The sequence below is a fragment of the Grammomys surdaster genome, unplaced genomic scaffold (assembly GCF_004785775.1).
Source record: "Grammomys surdaster isolate TR1022 unplaced genomic scaffold, NIH_TR_1.0 66, whole genome shotgun sequence".
NCBI lineage: Eukaryota > Metazoa > Chordata > Mammalia > Rodentia > Muridae > Grammomys > Grammomys surdaster.
This window is the reverse complement of record NW_021604568.1, coordinates 1,600,214-1,619,280: the sequence shown is the minus strand read 5'-3', so window position 1 is coordinate 1,619,280 and position 19,067 is coordinate 1,600,214. Positions and strand designations below refer to the sequence as shown.

The following is a 19,067-nucleotide window of genomic DNA, read 5'->3' as shown; positions in this document are numbered from 1 at the left end:
TTTTCCCCGTGGAATATCTTGCCTGGCATCTGAGTATTATAGCAGGCAGGGTCCACTGTTAAAACGTTGGTTTCCATCAGTCTGCACTGCACCTTCCAGGCAGTTTGAAATCTAGCTGTAGGGAGGAATTGTCTAGCTCAATTCCAGCCTGATCTTCAACCAAATTGTGTGGTGTCTACCAATATGATCTATTAACAATAGCTTACATTGTTTTGGAGCCCTGACCAGTGGGAAGTATCCCACATTAACACTGGAATTTTCATTTCACAACCTGAGCTGGACTAGAAAAATGGCTCAACAGTTAAGAATGTTTAGTGATTTTGCAGAGGACTCTGGTTTGGTTCCTAGTACCCATGTCGGGTGGCCTACAACCACTTACAACTTAAGTTCTAGGGGTCTGATTACTTCTGGCTCCTGTGGGCACCTACTCACACAGGTACACACATATATACATAAAAAAATCTAAAACAAAATATGGAAGCTGGAATCTATTTTTTGTGTATGCTGTAGAGATCATCCTCCCTCCTCCATATTATGAAGGTCTCCGTCCTGCGTGTTCCATTAGTGATGTCTCATTTTCTATGGCCTGCAGTGTAGAAATGGTGAAGGCGTCTGCTGCTGCGTCTCACTCAGAGACTAGCAAGTACAATTAGCTAGTCTAGTTCTTTACTTCTGTTTTGTTCCTCTGTGCAGAAGAGTCCTCAGAGCTTAGTAAGTACCGCCTTTCAGGCCCCATAATATGTCCTTGTGCCTCCTACATGCCTGGAATTTGTGTAGGTTGCACAGGGGCCAGAGAGGAGAGTCCTTTGTCACAGCAGGAGAAGGCTTTGTCCTGTCTCTTGCACTTAGCAATGCCTCATCAGAAGCTTTCGGCGTTTATGTAAGAAGTTTAATTTTTCTTGAACTTGAGCGTACTTAGTTTTATAATCTTGAAGAATAGGATGTTATTTCTTTTAGTCCTAGAAATGTCTTATGTTTTACACAGTTTAAGATATTGCTAGCTGTGTGTTGTGGAAGTGTATGCTCTTTGGGAAGGGCTTTGTAATATGGGGGAACTTCAAAGGAAAATGTCTCTTAACTATTTTCCATCTCTTATCATCTTACTTTAAATTATTTCTGTCTCACAAATCTTTGTACCAGGTGCTCTACTCTGAAAAGTGAAGAAGTTAAAAAATAATTTGCTTAGGGAGAAAGTGTGGCATTGTAAGAGTGAATGAGCTCGGGCAGAGTGGGGTGGGGCGCAGAGGGGAAGTAGATGAGGTGGTTTGTGCTGAACCGTGCACATTAGGGCTTCCAGCGTATCTTTTTTCCTTACGGCAGCCTTGAACCTGCTCAAGCTGTTTAGGAGAAAGCATATTTTAGGGTGATGGCTGGTAGGAAGGTGGGCTTTGTGTTTGTTCCTTTTCAAGTTTGATCCAGTTTAGGACTGGAAGGGATAGCAGTGGCAAATATCTCAGTCTTAATCAGTCATGCTCTGGATGTTAAAATAATGCAAGTCTGTAGGCTTTTACATGTATACAAGTTAATACTTCAGGACTAGGGCATGGTGTGCTTTATATACATTTATATACATTAATGTGTCTAACATTATTTTAATGATTAATGATTAGACACCCTCATGGTTATTTTTCTTGTGCTATGTATTTCCTTGTTTCTGTCCCGTAATAACTGACACTATAAAAAGAGGCTCTTGTCAAAGGGTCAAAGCTTCTGATTGTAACTGGCATATAAACTGACGTGCAAATCCGTGTGAGCTACTGTGGAAGGCTGAGAGGATAAGCGTCTGAGAGCTCCTCCGTGACGTCTGCACACGCATCCAGAGCTTAAAATTCTGATGTGACTTCTGTTTTAAAAAATAAATTATATTCGTGTGTGTGTGTGCGTGTGTGTGTGTGTGTGTGTGTGTGTGTGTGCCAGTCAGAGGACAGTTTGTAGGAGTTGATTCTCTCCTTTCCTGTGGCTCCTAGTGATCAAACTCAGGCTGTTGGGCTTGGTGACAAGTACTTTTACTGGCTAAGCCCTCTTGTTGACCCTAAATTCTTTGTGGTTTCTTATAGTAAAATGCATATAGTAGCCACAGACCGAAGATCGGGGCTGTTAAGATTACACAGTCATTTATTTTCAAGGAAGTACCAATTAACTTTCATGAATTTTTCATTATACTATTATTAAAAATTATCAGCTAGTCTGGGGATGTGGCTCCGTGGAAGAGTGGTTGCCTAGCATATACTTGGTCCTGGGTTTAACCTCTAGTACCACAAATAAAAATTATTAACTGGGTATGGTAGTTTATACCTATAATCCCAATATTTGGGAGGTTGATGCAGTAGGGCTAGAGAATGAATTGCAGGCTGGCTTTGGCTGTAGTGTGAGAGATCTTATCTCAAACCAACATACCAGCCCAACCCACCAACCAACCAAGGTTGGGGAGATTGCTATGAAGAGTGCCTAGCATGCAAGAAGCCCAGCACTGCGAGGGAAGGTCATGTTGGGTTAGCAGATGTGCTGCTGATTAGATGTGTTTAATATTTAGAGGCATTACTTTTCCTGGAACAGTACTTGATACCCTGGGTGCTGTGGATGTTTTATTGTGAAAGTGTTTGTGTGAGTCAGGTGAATTTAACTTTGCTTTACTGAAACATGATAAATTGTCCTTTGTGATGTGTTCCGTTTATTCATCTGCTATATAGCTGATGACTGTGAATATATGATAAGAACGAGAACTGCCATTAGGGACAGTCGATGGAGAGTGCAGACAGTGATGTGTGTGATACAGGAGGTGGAGTAGTACTTTCTAAGTTTTTATTCAATTTAATTTAGTAATAATAATAATAATAATAATAATTTTTAGAAGTTTTGTAAAAAAAAAAAAAAAGTTCTCAGATCCCCTGGAGCTGTAGATACTGGCGGTTACTGGTGAGCTCCCTGACATGGGTGCTGGTGACCAAACTCAGGTTTCTGGGAGAGCAGCAAGTGTTCTTCTCTGCTGAGCCATCTGTTTAACCACTTAACTCCTGTTTGGGTCAGGGTCTCACTCTATAGGCTGCTCTTTGACTCCCAGTCTTCCCACCTCAGCCTCACAGAGAATGCTGAGATTACAGTCGTGTGCCGCCATGCACAACGGTAGAGTTATCTTTAGAAATTTTGTACTTAAAACCATTTTGACACATATTTATTTTGCATGTTGTTGTGAGAGTATACACCACAGCATGATGTGGGGAGCAGAGGACAGCTGCCAGGAGTCAGGTGTCAAACTCGGGTCACCGGGCTTGGCTGTCCTCCTGGCTCAGCGATTGAGCTCTTAAATATGAAGATCAGAGCCTTGTGGAGAAGAACCTTTCTGACCAAGAGTTAGACTTCCATAATAATAACTCATGCGTCAGAGGCATGCGGAGCGAAAGACTTAAAAGTAAAAACGGGGTTAGCTCTAGTAGCACAGTGCCACATAGCACTTGACTAGCATGCACAAAGAACCACTCACTAAATGATGACACAGCTAAAACGTGTCTGTCTGTGGGCCTCGGCAAAACTGAATTCATGTAGGTCTTTATGTAGCTGTGAGCCTCTTCCATTCTGTGAATGCTTTTTGGCTATGAAGAGCAGACTCCAAGGTCAGAGCAGACTCCAAGGTCAGAGCAGACTCCAAGGTCAGAGCAGACTCCAAGGTCAGAGCAGACTCCAAGGTCAGAGCAGACTACAAGGTCAGCTACTTCTATTGGAGGAAGCTGCCTGTTAGGAACCCTTTGCTGTGTATAAACTCAGCAAGTACTGAATGAAAATGACTCCTCAAAGAAACTTCTGTTTGTTTTTTTCCAGTGATGCCATCTGCAATTTTGTCATTTGCAATGATTCTCCCCTTCGAGGTCAGCCTATTATCTTCAATCCTGACTTTTTTGTGGAGAAACTCCGACATGAGAAACCAGAGGTGTTCACCGAGTTGGTGGTCAGCAATATCACAAGACTTATTGATTTGCCTGGAACTGAGTTGGCTCAGCTGATGGGTGAAGTGGACCTTAAGTTGCCTGGTGGGGCTGGCCCAGCGGCAGGATTCTTCAGGTCTCTAATGTCTCTCAAGAGGAAGGGTAGGTCTCGTGCCTATGAAGGGGAGTGGGTCTTAGCTACTGATTGGCCTTTACTCTCGATTTGAAAAAAATTACGTGTTTTTAAATTTGGTATGTTTGTGCCTGTTTATATGTGTACCAGGTATATGCAAGTGCCCATGGAAACCAGAAGAGGGCATCAGATCCCTGGGAACTGGAGTCCAGGCAGGTGTGAGGTGCCATGCCAGGTCTTCTGCAAGAGTAACAAGTGCTTTTAGCTGTTGACCCTTCCTCCTGGTGTGGGGCTTTATCCTCTTAACATTTGCACCCTCACCGAGGACTTGTGATTATCCTAAAGCACTTTTGGTGTTTTGACTTCAATTTTTTTTTTTTTGAGACAAGGTTTCTCTGTATAGCCCGGGCTGTCCTGGAACTCACTCTGTAGACCAGGCTGGCCTCGAACTCAGAAATCCGCCTGCCTCTGCCTCCCAAGTGCTGGGATTAAAGGCATGCGCCATCACTGCCCGGCTGTTAGTAGAACTTTAATGGTGATGAAAATCATCTTAAGTTTGAGGGGAGCTTGGGCACATTGTGAAACCCTGTTGAAGAGACAAGGAGGAAGAAAAGGAGAAGGAGGAGCGGAGAGAAGGGAAGGGGAGGTGAAGAAAAGGGAACATAGGGAGAAGAACATAGAAAATACATTCAGTCCTGAGAGATGGTTGTGATTAGTTTAGGCTTATGAAGGGCATTTCAGTTTTCATGCCCTGTGAGTATTATACTAAAATAACGTTTTCCAGGTATCTTTCCTTCCTTCCTTCTGTTCCTTCCATCTTTTCTTTCCTTTCCTTATGAGTATCTCACTCTGTTGCCCAGGCTCAAGTGACTGTCTTACCCTCAGTCTTTATAATAGCTGGGACTACAGAATGAACGGCTTTGTTCAGTTAAAGTGACACTAGGCAGAGTAAAGTTGCCTAGCAGGAGAGGACAGTCAAGGATGCTGAGTAACTGTTGTTCTACTGAGGATGACTCAGGACTCTGTCCATGCTAGTAATCTTTCTACCACTGAGCTACATGCATACTTAACCCCTACCCCACCCCCCACCAAAAAGGACAAAAAGACAACAAGAGCTGGAGGTGGTACTGCACACCTTTAGTCCCAACACTCAGAAGGCAGAAGCAGAAAGAGCTTGGTGAGTTTGAGGCTAGCCTGGTCTACATAGTAAGCCCTAGTACAGCCAGGATTACATAAAAAGACATTGTCTCAAAAATCTAAATAAATAAATAAATAAATAAATAAATACTATAGTAGTTTGTAAACATTTTCATTCTATGGACTGCTTAATGTCAGTTCTTATATCACCCCCCAAAACAAGCTTTTTCTAGTAGTTGTAGCAGCACTTGTGTGTGTGTGTGTGTGTGTGTATGCGTGTGTGAGATGTGGTGTATATATATGTATATACACATACGTATTATGTATAGTGTATTCTTTGAGAATTTCATTTGTGTATACAATATTTTTTGACCCTGTTGCCTCTTTCCCTCTGACTCCTTTTGTGTATTCCCATCTGAGCATCATGTCCTTCCTTCCTTCCTTCCTTTCCTTCTTTCTTTCCCAAGTTTATTTTTAGATAGGATCTCATTATATAGTTCTGACTGGTCAGGAACATGCTATATAGACTAGGGTAGCTTTGAACTCCCCAGAGAGCCCCGTCTCTGTTGAGATTCAAGGTGTGTGCCCAGCTTTTTTTTTTTTTAAACAACAACAACAACAAAACCAACCCAGAGTTTATTATTTGTGATGTCTGCATGCCTGGGGCTGTGGGAGCATGCGTTCACATGTGGCTGCCCCTCCAGAGAAGGATTGCCTCACTTCCCCAGCAGTAGTGGATTGCCTCACTTCTACTGCAGTAGTCCACAGCTAGCTGTGGTGCCGTTGGACCCTCCCCCATCCTGCTGAGATGCTGACTGGCTCAGTCTTGTGCAGGCCTTGTGAAGGCAGCCACAGCTGCTGTGAGGCTGTAATGTGGCGTGCACGTCATCTCCAGGGGAAAGCACTTCCCAGCATTCCGCCACAATCCCCGGCTCCAATGTTTTTTGTCCAAGTTCCTTGAATCTTGTGGGGAGAAGGTTGATCCTGGTGTACTGTTTAGGGTGGCGTACTCACAATCAGCTATTCCAAACACTGTGACCATTGTGAGCTTCCACATTAACTGATGCTCACTTTAAAAAGAAGGCTTTCTGGCTGAGGTTGAAAGCAGCTCCCGTCTGTAGCATAAACATTTAGAAGACAGTTTGACAGCTTGATAATTTAGCAGAACAATAGTAGGTTGCTCCTGAGGGTCTGTGGGCCTCCCTAGCCATGGGCTTTTGATCAGGCTGACAGTGTTAGGTATAGATTCCATCCTAGGAAGTGTGGAGTACTATTTTATTAAATATAAGGAAATCATTAGGCAGGATGAAATATTTAAACATTAAAAGATCATATCCTCATACATATGCACCACCACATATATGTACCTGCACACATATACATGTGAGTAAATAAAATTTTAAAAATGTAAAAAAAAAGATTATATCCTATACCAACTCTAGTGATAATTGTCATGAGTTGACAATCATGTTCAGGTTCTTGTTTTTAAATTAAGTATCAATGTGCTTAAATAAGAAAAGTTTATGCCTCTAGGAATTCATGATCCGATGTCAAATATGGAGAGATTGACTGGACAGTTGCTCTGATTACATTTTTTGGGTATATTCCTAGTCTTTAGTTTTAAATTCCTTTTAGATCTTTGCTTACCAATTTTGTGAAGTGATAGGATGCTTGAATGATTTTAGAATTGTGGTGTTTGTGCTGGTGAGATGGCTCTCAAATAAAGGCATCTGATGCTAGCCGGATGACCCAGCACCCACATGGCAAAAGGAAAGAACCGCCTTCTATAAGTCATATCTAACCACCGTATGTGTGTCTTGCTCCTGCATAAATAAGTACACATAAAAAAATCATTGTATTGATGACCTTGTACTCTTGATGTAATATAGCCTTGACCTATGACATTTTTTTTTTTTCCAGAAAAAGGAGTAGTATTTGGATCTCCATTGACGGAGGAAGGCATTGCCCAGATATATCAACTGATTGAATATCTGCACAAAAGTAAGACTGCTCAAAGCTTCAGTGTTCTGTGTTTAATGAAAAATTGCCAGTTTTCCTTTGAGAGTTGACTAATGGATTAGTAGGTGCCAACTATCCATCATCAACAACAAAAAGAACTATTGATAATTTCAGGTGGTAGATTTTTTAAAAAAAATATATTTTCCTTTGAATTTCACATCAGTTATTGATTTGCCTTGTTTTCAAAGATGTAGATAGATTAGACAACGTCTATGAAATCATAATTCCCTTTTAACTCAGACAATTCTGGAACAATTCCTTGTTCCTAAAGAATTATGACATTTATTCAAGAAAGCATGATACTTTCATCTTCAGAACTCTGTGGCTAACATATCATTCTCATTTCGGTTCTTAGTAAGCCTTCAGGTTGTTGTTCTACGAGCTCAACTTGATACATGTGAAACACCAACCCACACATGTCTTTATGACTTACTGGATGTGAGGCACTGTGTAGGCGGAGTGACCACAGAGGTTGCAGACCACATCCTAAAAGGGTTTGAAGCAGGAGCGGGAGAGACGGCTCTGCTCTTCCAGAGGACCTGGGTTCAATTTCTAGCACCCACCTGGTGGCTCACAACTGTCTGTAATTCCAGTTCCAGGGTACCCAACACCCTCACACAGACATACATGCAGGCAAAACAATGTACATAAAATAAAAATAAATTATTTTAAGAAAACAGCTTTTGAGGCATCTGGATTTGTGAGTTTTTTTGGTTAGTTGTTGTTGGCCCAAGATGTATTAAAACCATAACAAGACATCAGGGATTTAAGATGAGGAGAATCCAGGTTTTCAGCTTGCTTGAGTGATGAGAATACCTGGCATCCTTCAGCCCAGCTGCTGTGTGGATATGATCTGCTGAGTACAGGGGTGTGTTTTCCAGTTTGTTGTCGGTCCCATTCATTCCTTTGCTATCACTTGCCTGGTTCCTTGGGCATGGAACTCAGACCCTGGAATTGGGGGGACACCCAAAGATGGAAACATGGAGAAGCTTCTTCCAGATCAAACCAAAACTGTGTGTCTTTCTACCTTTCTTCTTAAGAACTAGCTGGGTGGGAGCAGCTTATTGGGAATGACCCTAAGCTTTTGGGAGTCTCTTAGCTGCAGGGTGATGTTAGAATCATACAGCAATGCAGAGATGAAAAAAACAGTTTACAGGCACCACAAATTTCCATAGATGAATTCTGCTCCTTGAGAGTTTGTGAGGAACAAGGATAAGGTGACTTGAGATCTGGATTTTCTTTCTCCTTACTTTTCAAGCTTTTTTTTTTCCCCATTGATTATGTTAAATTCAGTATCTAGTGGTACCTCAGTCATCTTCAGATGCTCAGGGGCCCCAAAATGTTTCAAGCTTCCCTAGAAATATTGGCAAAGCCTCGTCTAGAAAGGGTTTTATGAAAGGTTTTTAAAGGGAAAGATGTTTTCTTCTGTGTCCATTAAACATGATTCTCTTTTGTTTCTTTTGGCCTGCCCGTGCTGAGCAGACTTGCGAGTAGAGGGCTTGTTTAGAGTACCAGGCAACAGTGTCCGACAGCAGCTTCTGAGGGATGCTCTCAATAATGGGACCGATATTGACTTGGATTCAGGAGAGTTTCACTCAAATGATGTTGCCACGCTGCTGAAGATGTTTCTAGGAGAGTTACCAGAGCCCCTGCTGACTCATAAACACTTTCATATACACCTCAAAATTGCTGGTGAGTATGAAGAAAGAGATTGAGATGTGGTTTTCAGTTTAGTGAAATGCTTTGTGATGTCCTGTTGCTTGTTACTCTCTAAGGTGCTCTGATGTTGGCTCAGGCATCAGGATCCTACTGGCCTCCTTATAGATCTTGGCAGTTAAGTTTGAGTTGATCAGTTGTCATTTTCTTCCTCTTCATTGTCCCCCTTTTTAAACACTTAAAAAAATTATATATTAAAAAAAATATATATTTATTTTGTATGTTCTGTGCACATGCCATAACATACATTTGGAGGTCAGAGGACAATTTGTAGGAGTCTGTTTTCTCTCTACCATGTTTGGTGCAGTATCTGACGTATCCATCGGGCTGCCTGATGACTCCCTGTTCTTGAGAATGTATGAACCGGAGGCACAGTTAGAGAGGAGCTGTTTGGAGTCATCCTGTGCATGGCTCCCTCTGACTTACCCTTTAGCCACAGCGTGAGTGGGGAAGAGCAGAGGGCTGACATCATCAGAGGTGCCCATGGGCTTGATTTTCATTCTTTTGGGTATTGCTGGAACTTAACTGTAACTAACATTTTGAGGCCCACATATTTTCCAAAGTGGTTACACTAGGGCTGGAGAGATGGCTCAGTGGTTCAGAGGACCCTGGTTCAGTTCCCAGCACCTACTTTGTGATTCACAACTGTCTGTAACTCCAGTTTCAGGGGATCTGATACCCTCAGTAGGCAGTGCACACACGTGTTGCACACATGCATGGAAGCAAAAGACCCATACAAACGTAAAAAAAGCCTCAAAGTGGTTACACCATTTAGTGCTCTCCCCAGTAGTAGAAGGCTTCGTGCTCTCCATGCCAGCATTTATATGACCAATGCTTTTATTCAGGTTATCCTAGTCGGTGTGACTGTTTATTGATAGTCGACATCCAGCATGCTCAACTTTACTGACCACTCTTAGGACGTCTCTTCTTTCCTTTCTGCTCTCTCTTCCTCTTTTCTTTAAATTGACAGGCCTCGCTAAATCACCTAGGCTGGCCTCAAACTCACAATCCTACCTCTGCCCCCTAAGTAGCTAGAACCACACATAGCTGTGTGTCACCCGGCCTGGCTTGGTATATTATTTTCTTTGAAGGGATGTCTATTTAGTTTGCTTTCTTTTCTTTTTTTTTTTTTTCTTTTTTTTTTTTTTTTTGAGGTAAGATGACTCAGGCTGCCTCTCCTCCTCCTTAATGCTAGGCACGCAAGCATGCATCACCACACCTAACCTTCTACTTAAAGCTTTCCCACATCTTAAAATTGGGTTGTCTTTAGTTGTTGAATTAGATTGACATTTCTTATGTTTTGCTTTTTCTTTCTTGTGATGCCAGGGCTCATGCTTCCCCTGCTAGCGTTCATAGTCACACAGAAAGTACCTTGCAAAGCCCATAAATTGCCTATTTTATTTTATTAATTTTTAATAGTGTTGGTATTTGAATCTAGGCCCTTCCTAAGGTATTAGCAGTTTTGAATTTGCTCTGATTTTTTTTTTTTTTATTCCTTCTCTTTCTTTGGTGAGAGTGAGGGGAAAATAATAACCAAAATAGCATTGACTTTTTGAGCTGGTTTATTCCTTCCTTTCCAATAATATTTTGTTTTGTTTTCAAGATCTGATGCAGTTTGATGATAAAGGAAATAAGACCAACATACCAGACAAAGAGCGGCAGATTGAGGCCCTGCAGCTGCTCTTCCTAATCCTCCCTCCAGCCAATCGGAACTTGCTAAAGTTACTGCTTGATCTCCTGTATCAAACGGCGAAGAAGCAAGACAAGAATAAGATGTCTGCCCATAACCTTGCTCTTATGTTTGCACCCCATGTCCTGTGGCCCAAAAATGTTAGTATTGAGGGAAGATCTTTAGGACTGGATTGTCTCAGGCTGGGCTCCTCCTGTGGGTGCACACTGGGGAGGTTATCAAGGATCCAAGGTCCAGCCTTCGTTGTATGAGGCTGGGAGTTTAGGAGTTATCAAAGTTGAGACCCTGGGTCCTGGAACCTCTCTGTAGGTCAGGCTCTAGTAATCCTGCATGGACACGTTCTGGACGCTGTCACTCTAGCTGCTAACGAAGCTAGACAAGGTACCTCCACTCTTAATAAGAATGCTCCTTGGTAAATTCAATTGATTTTTAATAATTGAATGATGAATGCAATTCATTTTTAAAGGTTTGGGATAGAGCAGTGTGATCCTGTGGGATAACCTGTGCTAACAGTTTTACTCCCATACAGTGAGTCTTCTTTCATAAAAGAGGCAAGAGAAACAAGAGAAGGGATCATTGCAGTTTGACTGCATTGTAGAAAGATGTCAGCTCTCATTAATGGACGGTTCTGTGGCTGAACTCCCCATTCTCCACAGAGCCCATACCCGTGGCTGCCTTTCTGCTGTCTGTGTTTTGAATCCTAGGCTTAGGTGTCTATGAGCAGAAGTAGGAAGTGAAGAAAGCTCAAGGATTTCCTGGTCATTTTAGGGACACATATCTGTGCTATTATGTCATTTTAAGTGGAAACCTGCTAGCCCAAGCCTTTCAGTGACGTGCACTGGTGACCACGTCCCAGCTCTTACTGCCCTTCGTTCTGTCTCTTTTCACTGACTAGGTCACTGCAAATGACCTTCAGGAGAATATCACAAAGTTAAACACGGGGATGGCTTTTATGATCAAACACTCTCAGAAACTTTTTAAGGTAGGTAAAGGATGATTTTTGGTTGGTAATAGGACCAGGAAGATGGGCAGGGCAGGACCCTGAAGGAGAGGCGCTGTGTGGGATTGTAGGTCAGAATGGATGGTGGGGAGGGCTAGACATAGAAATAGAACAAGTCTCTCTGTTTCTAATTTTTTAGGTTTTTTTATCTTTTATGACTGACTGACTTATTCGGCATAATGCCTTCAAATTTAGCCACAGAGTAACGTGTGGTAGCATTTCCTATCTGAAGGCTGCATAGCAGTTTTTTGTGTGTACACTCTACATACTGCTAATCCATTCATATGTGAATAAACGTTCAGACTGTGTCTATGGTTAAGCTGTTGTGATGCTGCTGTGAACATGGATGTGTGAACATTCCTCACAGCCCTGCCTTTGTCCTTTTTGGTATATTCCTAGATTGTATGGTAATACTCTGTAAAGGTTTCCGAGAAACTGCCACACTGTTGTCTGCAGTGTTTCCCATGTCTCCTAATAGCAGTGTGGGATCCATGTCCTTACCACTCCTGCTTCTGTCTGATGGTTATTCTCTCACTGTTGTCATCCTAATGGGGGCGGGATGGGTCTCACTGTGGTTCAGATGTCCGCAGAGATGAGTGATGTGGAACATGTTTTCATGTGTCTTAGTTACGTTCTGTTACTGTGACAGGACACAATGGACAAGGCAACTTTTTTATTTTGTTTTGTTTGTTTGTTTGTTCGAGACAGGGTCTCTCTAAATAGCTCTGGCTATTGTAAAACTCACTATGTAGACCAGGCTAGCCTTGAACCCACAGAGATCCACTTGCCTCTGCCTACAAAATACTGAGATTAAAAGTGTGCACTACCAAACATGGCTAACCAAGGCAATTTATAAAAGAACAATTTTAATTTAGGCTTACAGTTGTAGAAAGTTAGCGCCGTGATGCTACAGCAGAGGAATGGCAGCAGGGATAGTTGAGTGATCAGGAGACAGAGATACTGGGAACCGTCTGTATTTTTATTTTGGCTCGTGAGTGCCTCATGCTACCTTTATTTTTAAAACAGTAGCAGCTACAGCAGTGCCTTCCTACAGTTTCCTGTCAGATCTGTAGAGGTGTCTATTTGGTCAAATATGATATTTTTGGAAAGTGTTTGGCTTTTCAGACTAATCTACCCATTACATAATGTTATGATTCCCTTTCTGTGGCCTGAAAGACTCCACTGAGCCCTGGTTCCCTTTTCTGTCCTGCCCAGGCTCCTGCTTATATTCGGGAATGCGCCAGATTGTACTATTTGGGCTCCAGAACTCACATGTCGAAGGTAAGAACAGAAAACTGGTCTGTAAACAAGAGAAGAATTCAGACTAGTGAAAACAAAGTATAACATTATCCTTAAGCCAGAGCTTTTAATGTTACAGCCCAGATTTATCTAGTCCTGTGTTTTAGCAGGAACAAGGACTGAGAAGGGAGTTGTTGAAATAAGAATGCCCTGTGTAGCATATGCTCACTGGCTCTCAGAGATCCTCACTGGTGGATGATGTCCTCTACATATGTGTCATGCACAGACCATATGTTAAAGTTTTTCATAAAACCTGTATGTATTTTATTAGCCCATGATCTAAGCAACATTTAAACATCATTCATAATAGTAACAAAAGTTCAGTCTTATGTAATTTCTCTTTTTTTAAAAATTTTAATTTAATTAAAATAATTATTTTATGTGTATGTGTATGTGACTGAGTGTTTTAAGTTTACCACTTGTGTGCAGTGGCCTGTGGAAGTCAGAAGGTGGTGTTGGATCCTCTAGAACCGGAGTTGAAGTAGCTATATGAATCACCATATGTGCCCGGGGCTGCACAAAGAAACCCTGTCTCAAACCCCATCCCCAAAATGTTTATTTTTACTTAAGTGTATATATGTGAGTATGGGCGCGTGCATGTGAGTACAGGTACCAACAGAGCTATCCACCCATATCCAGTCCTAGATAATAATTCTTATTCAAGTTTGTTGGCGTGATTAAACTGTCAAATTGTTAAGAGATTTGAGCCCATGGGCAGGAGAGGTGGCTCAGTTGTTAAGAGCTTACTTTACTGGATAGCAACAAGTATTACTTGAAATTAAAGAGTGTTTTGAAAATGGAACTCAAACAGCTACAATTGTCTATGGCAATATTCTTTGGTGTTTTGAGACAGGTATCACTATGTAGCTCTGACTGTCCTGGGACTAGCTCTGTAAACCAAGCTCTCCCTAGACACACAGGGATCCGGCAGCTCTGCTTCTGGAGTGCTGGGTTTAAAGGTGTGCATCACCATTACCTGGCTTGGCAATATTCTAACTGCATGTTGATTTTCTGAGCAGATCATGGAAGTGGATCATTCAGAACCTTCTATTAATAGATTTTTGTTCATCTGATAATTGTATTTGAATTTTCATTGTTCCCAGATGTAGTAGTATGTCATATTTCCACTCTTCCTTCTTTTGATCAGAGTGATTGTGAGAACCCAAAACAAAATCAGAAGCATGTATTAATTGACTTTTTATACACTTTCCTTTAGGATGATCTTGATCTGACAACCTCATGTCATGCCATGTCCTTCCAGCTGGCAAGATCTCAGAAACAGAGCAGAGTAGATTCTTATTCCCAGCAGGAGGAGACCCAGCAACACACAGAAGAGGCACTGAGAGAGCTCTTCCAACATGTTCATAACTTGCCAGACTCAGCCAAGAAGAAACAACTTATCAGACAGGTGCTGGATGCAGGGATGTAGGTGGGCTCTAGGAGTCACTGGAGAGCACCACTCAGAATCACATTTAAGTTTCATTGTCTTTTGGAACAAGCTTTGGCTGGTCTATGGAATTGCAGTATATTCCTGTCCTGGAGAGAAGTGGAGGAGTGCTTAGCTCTCTGCGGTTAACTCTGCTTAGAACATCTGTAACTCTAGTCACCTACAAAATCTCTCCAAGGTTTGTTTGGAGAGAACCAGCAGATCCAATGTATTATTCCAGAACTTAAGTGCTGCATATTTTCCAGGGATATAGTTTCTGAACTTCAGTTTCCAGCTTTGTGACACAGTATAGTAACATGCATACGTCATGCTTGTATAGGAGGAGAGGATGTGCAAAGTGGCTGGCAGGACAGAAGAGGCAGCTCTTCCTAATGGAGTTGTTTGTGGTTAGAAAACAACCTAAAGCAGGGTCCGAGTGTATTGAACAGGAATTCTGGTGTCTGGGATTGCTTGTTTTGGGGTTTTGGAGGTAAGATTAGATCTTTCATTTGCCATTTTGAGGACTCAGTGTGATTTGAGTGAGTTCTTACTAGTTGGGAGTCCCTCAGGAGATTTGTCTCAGTCCCTTTGAATTGTAGCTGTACAGGCAAGGCTGGGGCATCACTCGGTTCTCCCTTCCTGTGCAGACTCATGGGTTATTGTGCTTGGCACACAGGTGTGGAAGTTTCTATCCCCAACTAAGTGGCCCTGTGGGAGGTCTGACATTAAGGCATCAGCATGAGCAGGGCAAACAGTGTGCCTCATGACCAGGAGCCATAGTACCCCTTGGAGGGCATGTCCCCAGTGAACCAGGGCCTCCAATAGGCCCTTCCATCTCTCAGTAGTGCCATAGGATAGACACCCGCCAACCACTACCCCTGGCTTTGGAGGACATTGTAGATTGAGCTGTAGCAGACAGCTCTTCATTTCTTATTCAGTTTGTACCTTCTTTGGGAAAGATTGCCTTCATTTTGGGGGAGGGTGTGTCTCTAGTATAAGACAAGATAAAAAAAAGTGTCAGACACTGCTGGGAACTGAGCTGCTTTCAACAATGGACAAAGTCCCTACAAGTATTTTGTCATGATCATAGAGATGGTTTAGGAGTGGCTGGAGTCAAGTGTGTGTCAGACATCTGTAATCCCAGCAGTAGACAGGCAGAGACAGGCAGAGAGCTCTGTGAGTTCAGTTAGCCTGCTCCACAGTGAGTTCCAGGACAGTGCCTGCCTGCCCCCCCAGCCTCCCTCCCCACCCCCTGTGCCTGCCCTCCAGTTTTTTGTAAACTGGAGATGTCTTTATATACAAAGAGCTGACAGCATTCAAAGTTTGCATTCAGTTCCTTTCCCTTCCTAGCAGTGCTGTGAGCTCTAGTTAGCTTCAGTGCCTTAGGAGCCTCTGGCTCAGTAGCTCGGGAAGTTGGCTCAGTTGGTAGAGGGCTTGTCCTGCATTCATGCACCCTAGGCTGGATTCCTGACACCTCATAAACTGGGTTTGGCCATCTAGGTTTATAATGTCAGGACTTGGAAGATGGAGGCAGGAAGATTAGGAATTAAAGGTCATCCTTGGCCGTATAGAGAGTTGAGGCCAGCCTGTGCTACATGAGACTCTGTCTTAAAATAAATCCTGGCATATAGTTTGTTAAACTGAGGACTATCGTGGTTTATGCTAGTAACTCTCTGCTTCCAAGGTACTTGATGCAAAAATAATTCTGGTTTACTAGCAGAGCTTAGACAAGTCCATAACCACTCTGGAATCTTGGTTTCCTATCTGTAAAGCAAGAATAGGGATCCCTTAATCAGAGAATTTGAGTCTCAGGACTTCTCTGAGTAATTGAGTACTTTTTTTTTTTCCGAGACAGGGTTTCTGTGTGAAGCCCTGGCTGTCCTGGAACTCACTCTGTAGACCAGGCTGGCCTCGAACTCAGAAATCCGCCTGCCTCTGCCTCCCAAGTGCTGGGATTAAAGGCGTGCGCCACCAATGCCCGGCTTTGATGGCACAGTATTAATACAATGTTCTCTGTATTTTTTTGTAGTTCCATAAGCAGTCTTTGACTCAAACGCCAGGGAGAGAACCTTCTACTCCCAGGGTCCAGAAGAGAGCCCGCTCACGCTCCTTCAGTGGGCTTATCAAGGTAAGCCTGTGCTCCTGCTGCCCACAGCAGTTCTCAGGAAATTTATATCTTATTTTCTTGTGTATAAACAACTTAATTCTTTTCTTTGGAGTCCTAGAAAGAGTTAATTGATAAGGGGACAGAGTTTGGAAAAGGCCTTCATTTCTTTTTTTTTTTTTTCTTTTTTAATTAAAGATTTATTTTATATATATTAGTACACCATTGCTGTCTTCAGACACACCAGAAGAGGGCATCAGATCCCATTACAGATGGTTGTGAGCAGCCATCTGTTGTGAGCGTGAAAGCAGCACTGGCCTTCTCTCCCCCCCGTGTCTGAGGACAGGAGTTTCTCTTGCTTCCTGCTTTACTGCACAGGCTACTCTCTGAGGTTTGCTACATCTGTGGAGAAATGAGCACGCTGAGGACGGGGGTGTTGTTGGACATTGGACTTTCTAATGCCCCAGTGGATTTTGGTATCTCTTATTTTTGGTGAATTTAATATTTTCACTGTTGTTTCTTTCCATGTTTTAAAATGTCTAGAAATCTTGTTTTTAGAACAAATTGAAAGTACATTTTTGTGTTGTTGCTGCTGTCACTAAGTGTGCAGACTGCTGAACATTAGTGCAGTTAGTGAGAGCTACCATCAGGTGGCAGTAGGTCATAAGATTCACAGTTCTTTCTTTTTATTCTCTCAAACATTACACGCCTACCTCCATTTTCCCTCCGTCTATCCTCCCAGTCTCTTCCCCCCACTTCCCACCTCCCCTCTTCCCCAGATACATTCCTTCTCCTTTTCCCTTCAGGACAGGGCAGGTCTCAGGACAGAGCAGGTCTCAAGGATATCCATTGAACATGGCATAGCATGTTAAAATAAGACCTGGCACCTCCCTCATATCAAGGCTGGACGAGGCAACCCCGTAGCAGGAAAAGGGTCCCACACACAGGGGGAAGAGTCAGAGGATCCACCCATTCCTACTATTGGGAGTCCTGCAAGAACACCAAGCTACACAACCACAGAGTAGACATGGAAGACCAAGCTCAGACCCATATATCGTCTGTTTGTTGCTTCAGTTTTCATGAGCCCCTATGAGCCTTGCTTAGTTGATTCTGTGGCCTGTATTCTCAACCCCTCAGATCCTACAATCTTCCTTCTTTTATGTGGGGTTCCCTGACTCTACCTAATGTTTCACTGTGAGTCTTTGCATCTGTTTCTATCAGTTGCTGGATGAAGCCTCTCTGATGTCAATTAGGGTAGGCCCCAATCTGTGAGTATAGCAGAATATTGTTAGGAATCATTTCACTGCTTTTTTCTTTTTTTCTTTCTTTCTTTCTTTTTTTCTTTCTTTCTTTCTTTTTTTTTTTTTGGTGCTATCCTGGGTTTCTGGGCTGCCCTGCTTCTGGATCCTGGCCAGCCAGGCAGTGTCAGGCATGGGCTCCCGCTTGTAGCATGGGCCTCAAGTTTATTTCAATGCTTAAACTACGGCAAGCTAATCCAGAGGGGTTAACTCTATTCTGAGTTCTATTTTTCTTTTAGAAATTGTTTTAATGCCGGGCAGTAGTGGCACATGCCTTTAATCCTAGCACTTGGGAGGCAGAGGCAGGAGGATTTCTGAGTTTGAGGGCCAGCCTGGTCTACAGTGTGAGTTCCAGGACAGCCAGGACTACACAGAGAAACCCTGTCTCAAAAAACCAAAAAAAAAAAAGAAAAAAAAAGAAAGAAAGGAAGAAAGAAAGAAAGAAAGAAAGAAAGAAGAGAAATTGTTTTAACATTATTAAAATATGTAACTCTACAAATATTAAGGATCTTTTTGACTAAAAATTTAGTTATTTTGCATAACTTTTAATTTTCTCCCTTTTATGCTGATATCATTAGCAGTTGCAACTTCATTTAGCTCTAATTTTGATCTATTTGTTTGCTTGTTAGAGCCACAGTTTCTCTGTGTAGCCTTGGCTATCCTAGAAGTTGCTCTGTAGACCAGGCTGGCCTTGAACTCACAGAGATCTGCCTGCTTCTGCCTCCCAGAGTGCTGGGATTAAAGGCATTGCACCAGCACCGCCTGGCAATTTTGATCCTTTTTCTACTTTCTAGAGGTCTGGAATCCAGTCTTTATCTTCACGGATGGCTAGTGGCCTTTGGGACATGGTGCTTGCAGAAGTGTTTGGTTTGCTATCCACAATGGAATAAACAAGTACCTTGTGGAGCAGGAGAGAATATTTTTAAGTCATGTGTCTGGTTAGGAGACAATGTCTGGAATATAGAAGGAATTTATGTGGCTCAGTAGTGCTCAAAACCCAAGCTCATTATAAAACAGGAAGTAACAGTTCTCTCAAGACATATGACCAAGAAAAAGACAGAGAGGTGTTCATCATTACTCATCATCAGGAACCCACAGCACATGCCACCTCACTCCCTCTAGGTGACTCCATCCACAAACCAGAAAACCATCCACACTGCTGCTGGGAATATAAGATGGCAGAGCTGTTGGGGAAACTGTATGACCATCTCTCAGAAAATCAGCAGTAGACTTCCTTTATGTCCCACCAGTTTCCAGTCTGTGTATATGCCAATGAATTGAAAGCAGGGTCTCACGGTGAAAGTAAAAGTATTGGCTCAGGACCC

At 42.5% G+C, this 19,067-nt stretch overlaps 1 protein-coding gene across 1 annotated transcript in view; it reads left to right on the top strand.

Moving 5' to 3' along the window:
- Positions 1–19,067, top strand: part of Arhgap19 (Rho GTPase activating protein 19) — a 37,785-nt gene that overhangs the window by 8,414 nt on the left and 10,304 nt on the right. The window contains exons 2-9 of the mRNA XM_028772943.1: positions 3,817–4,082; positions 7,111–7,191; positions 8,692–8,901; positions 10,529–10,755; positions 11,511–11,597; positions 12,831–12,896; positions 14,131–14,322; positions 16,370–16,468. Coding sequence (XP_028628776.1) covers positions 3,817–4,082; positions 7,111–7,191; positions 8,692–8,901; positions 10,529–10,755; positions 11,511–11,597; positions 12,831–12,896; positions 14,131–14,322; positions 16,370–16,468 — 1,228 coding nt within the window. The remainder of the gene's footprint in view (positions 1–3,816; positions 4,083–7,110; positions 7,192–8,691; positions 8,902–10,528; positions 10,756–11,510; positions 11,598–12,830; positions 12,897–14,130; positions 14,323–16,369; positions 16,469–19,067) is intronic.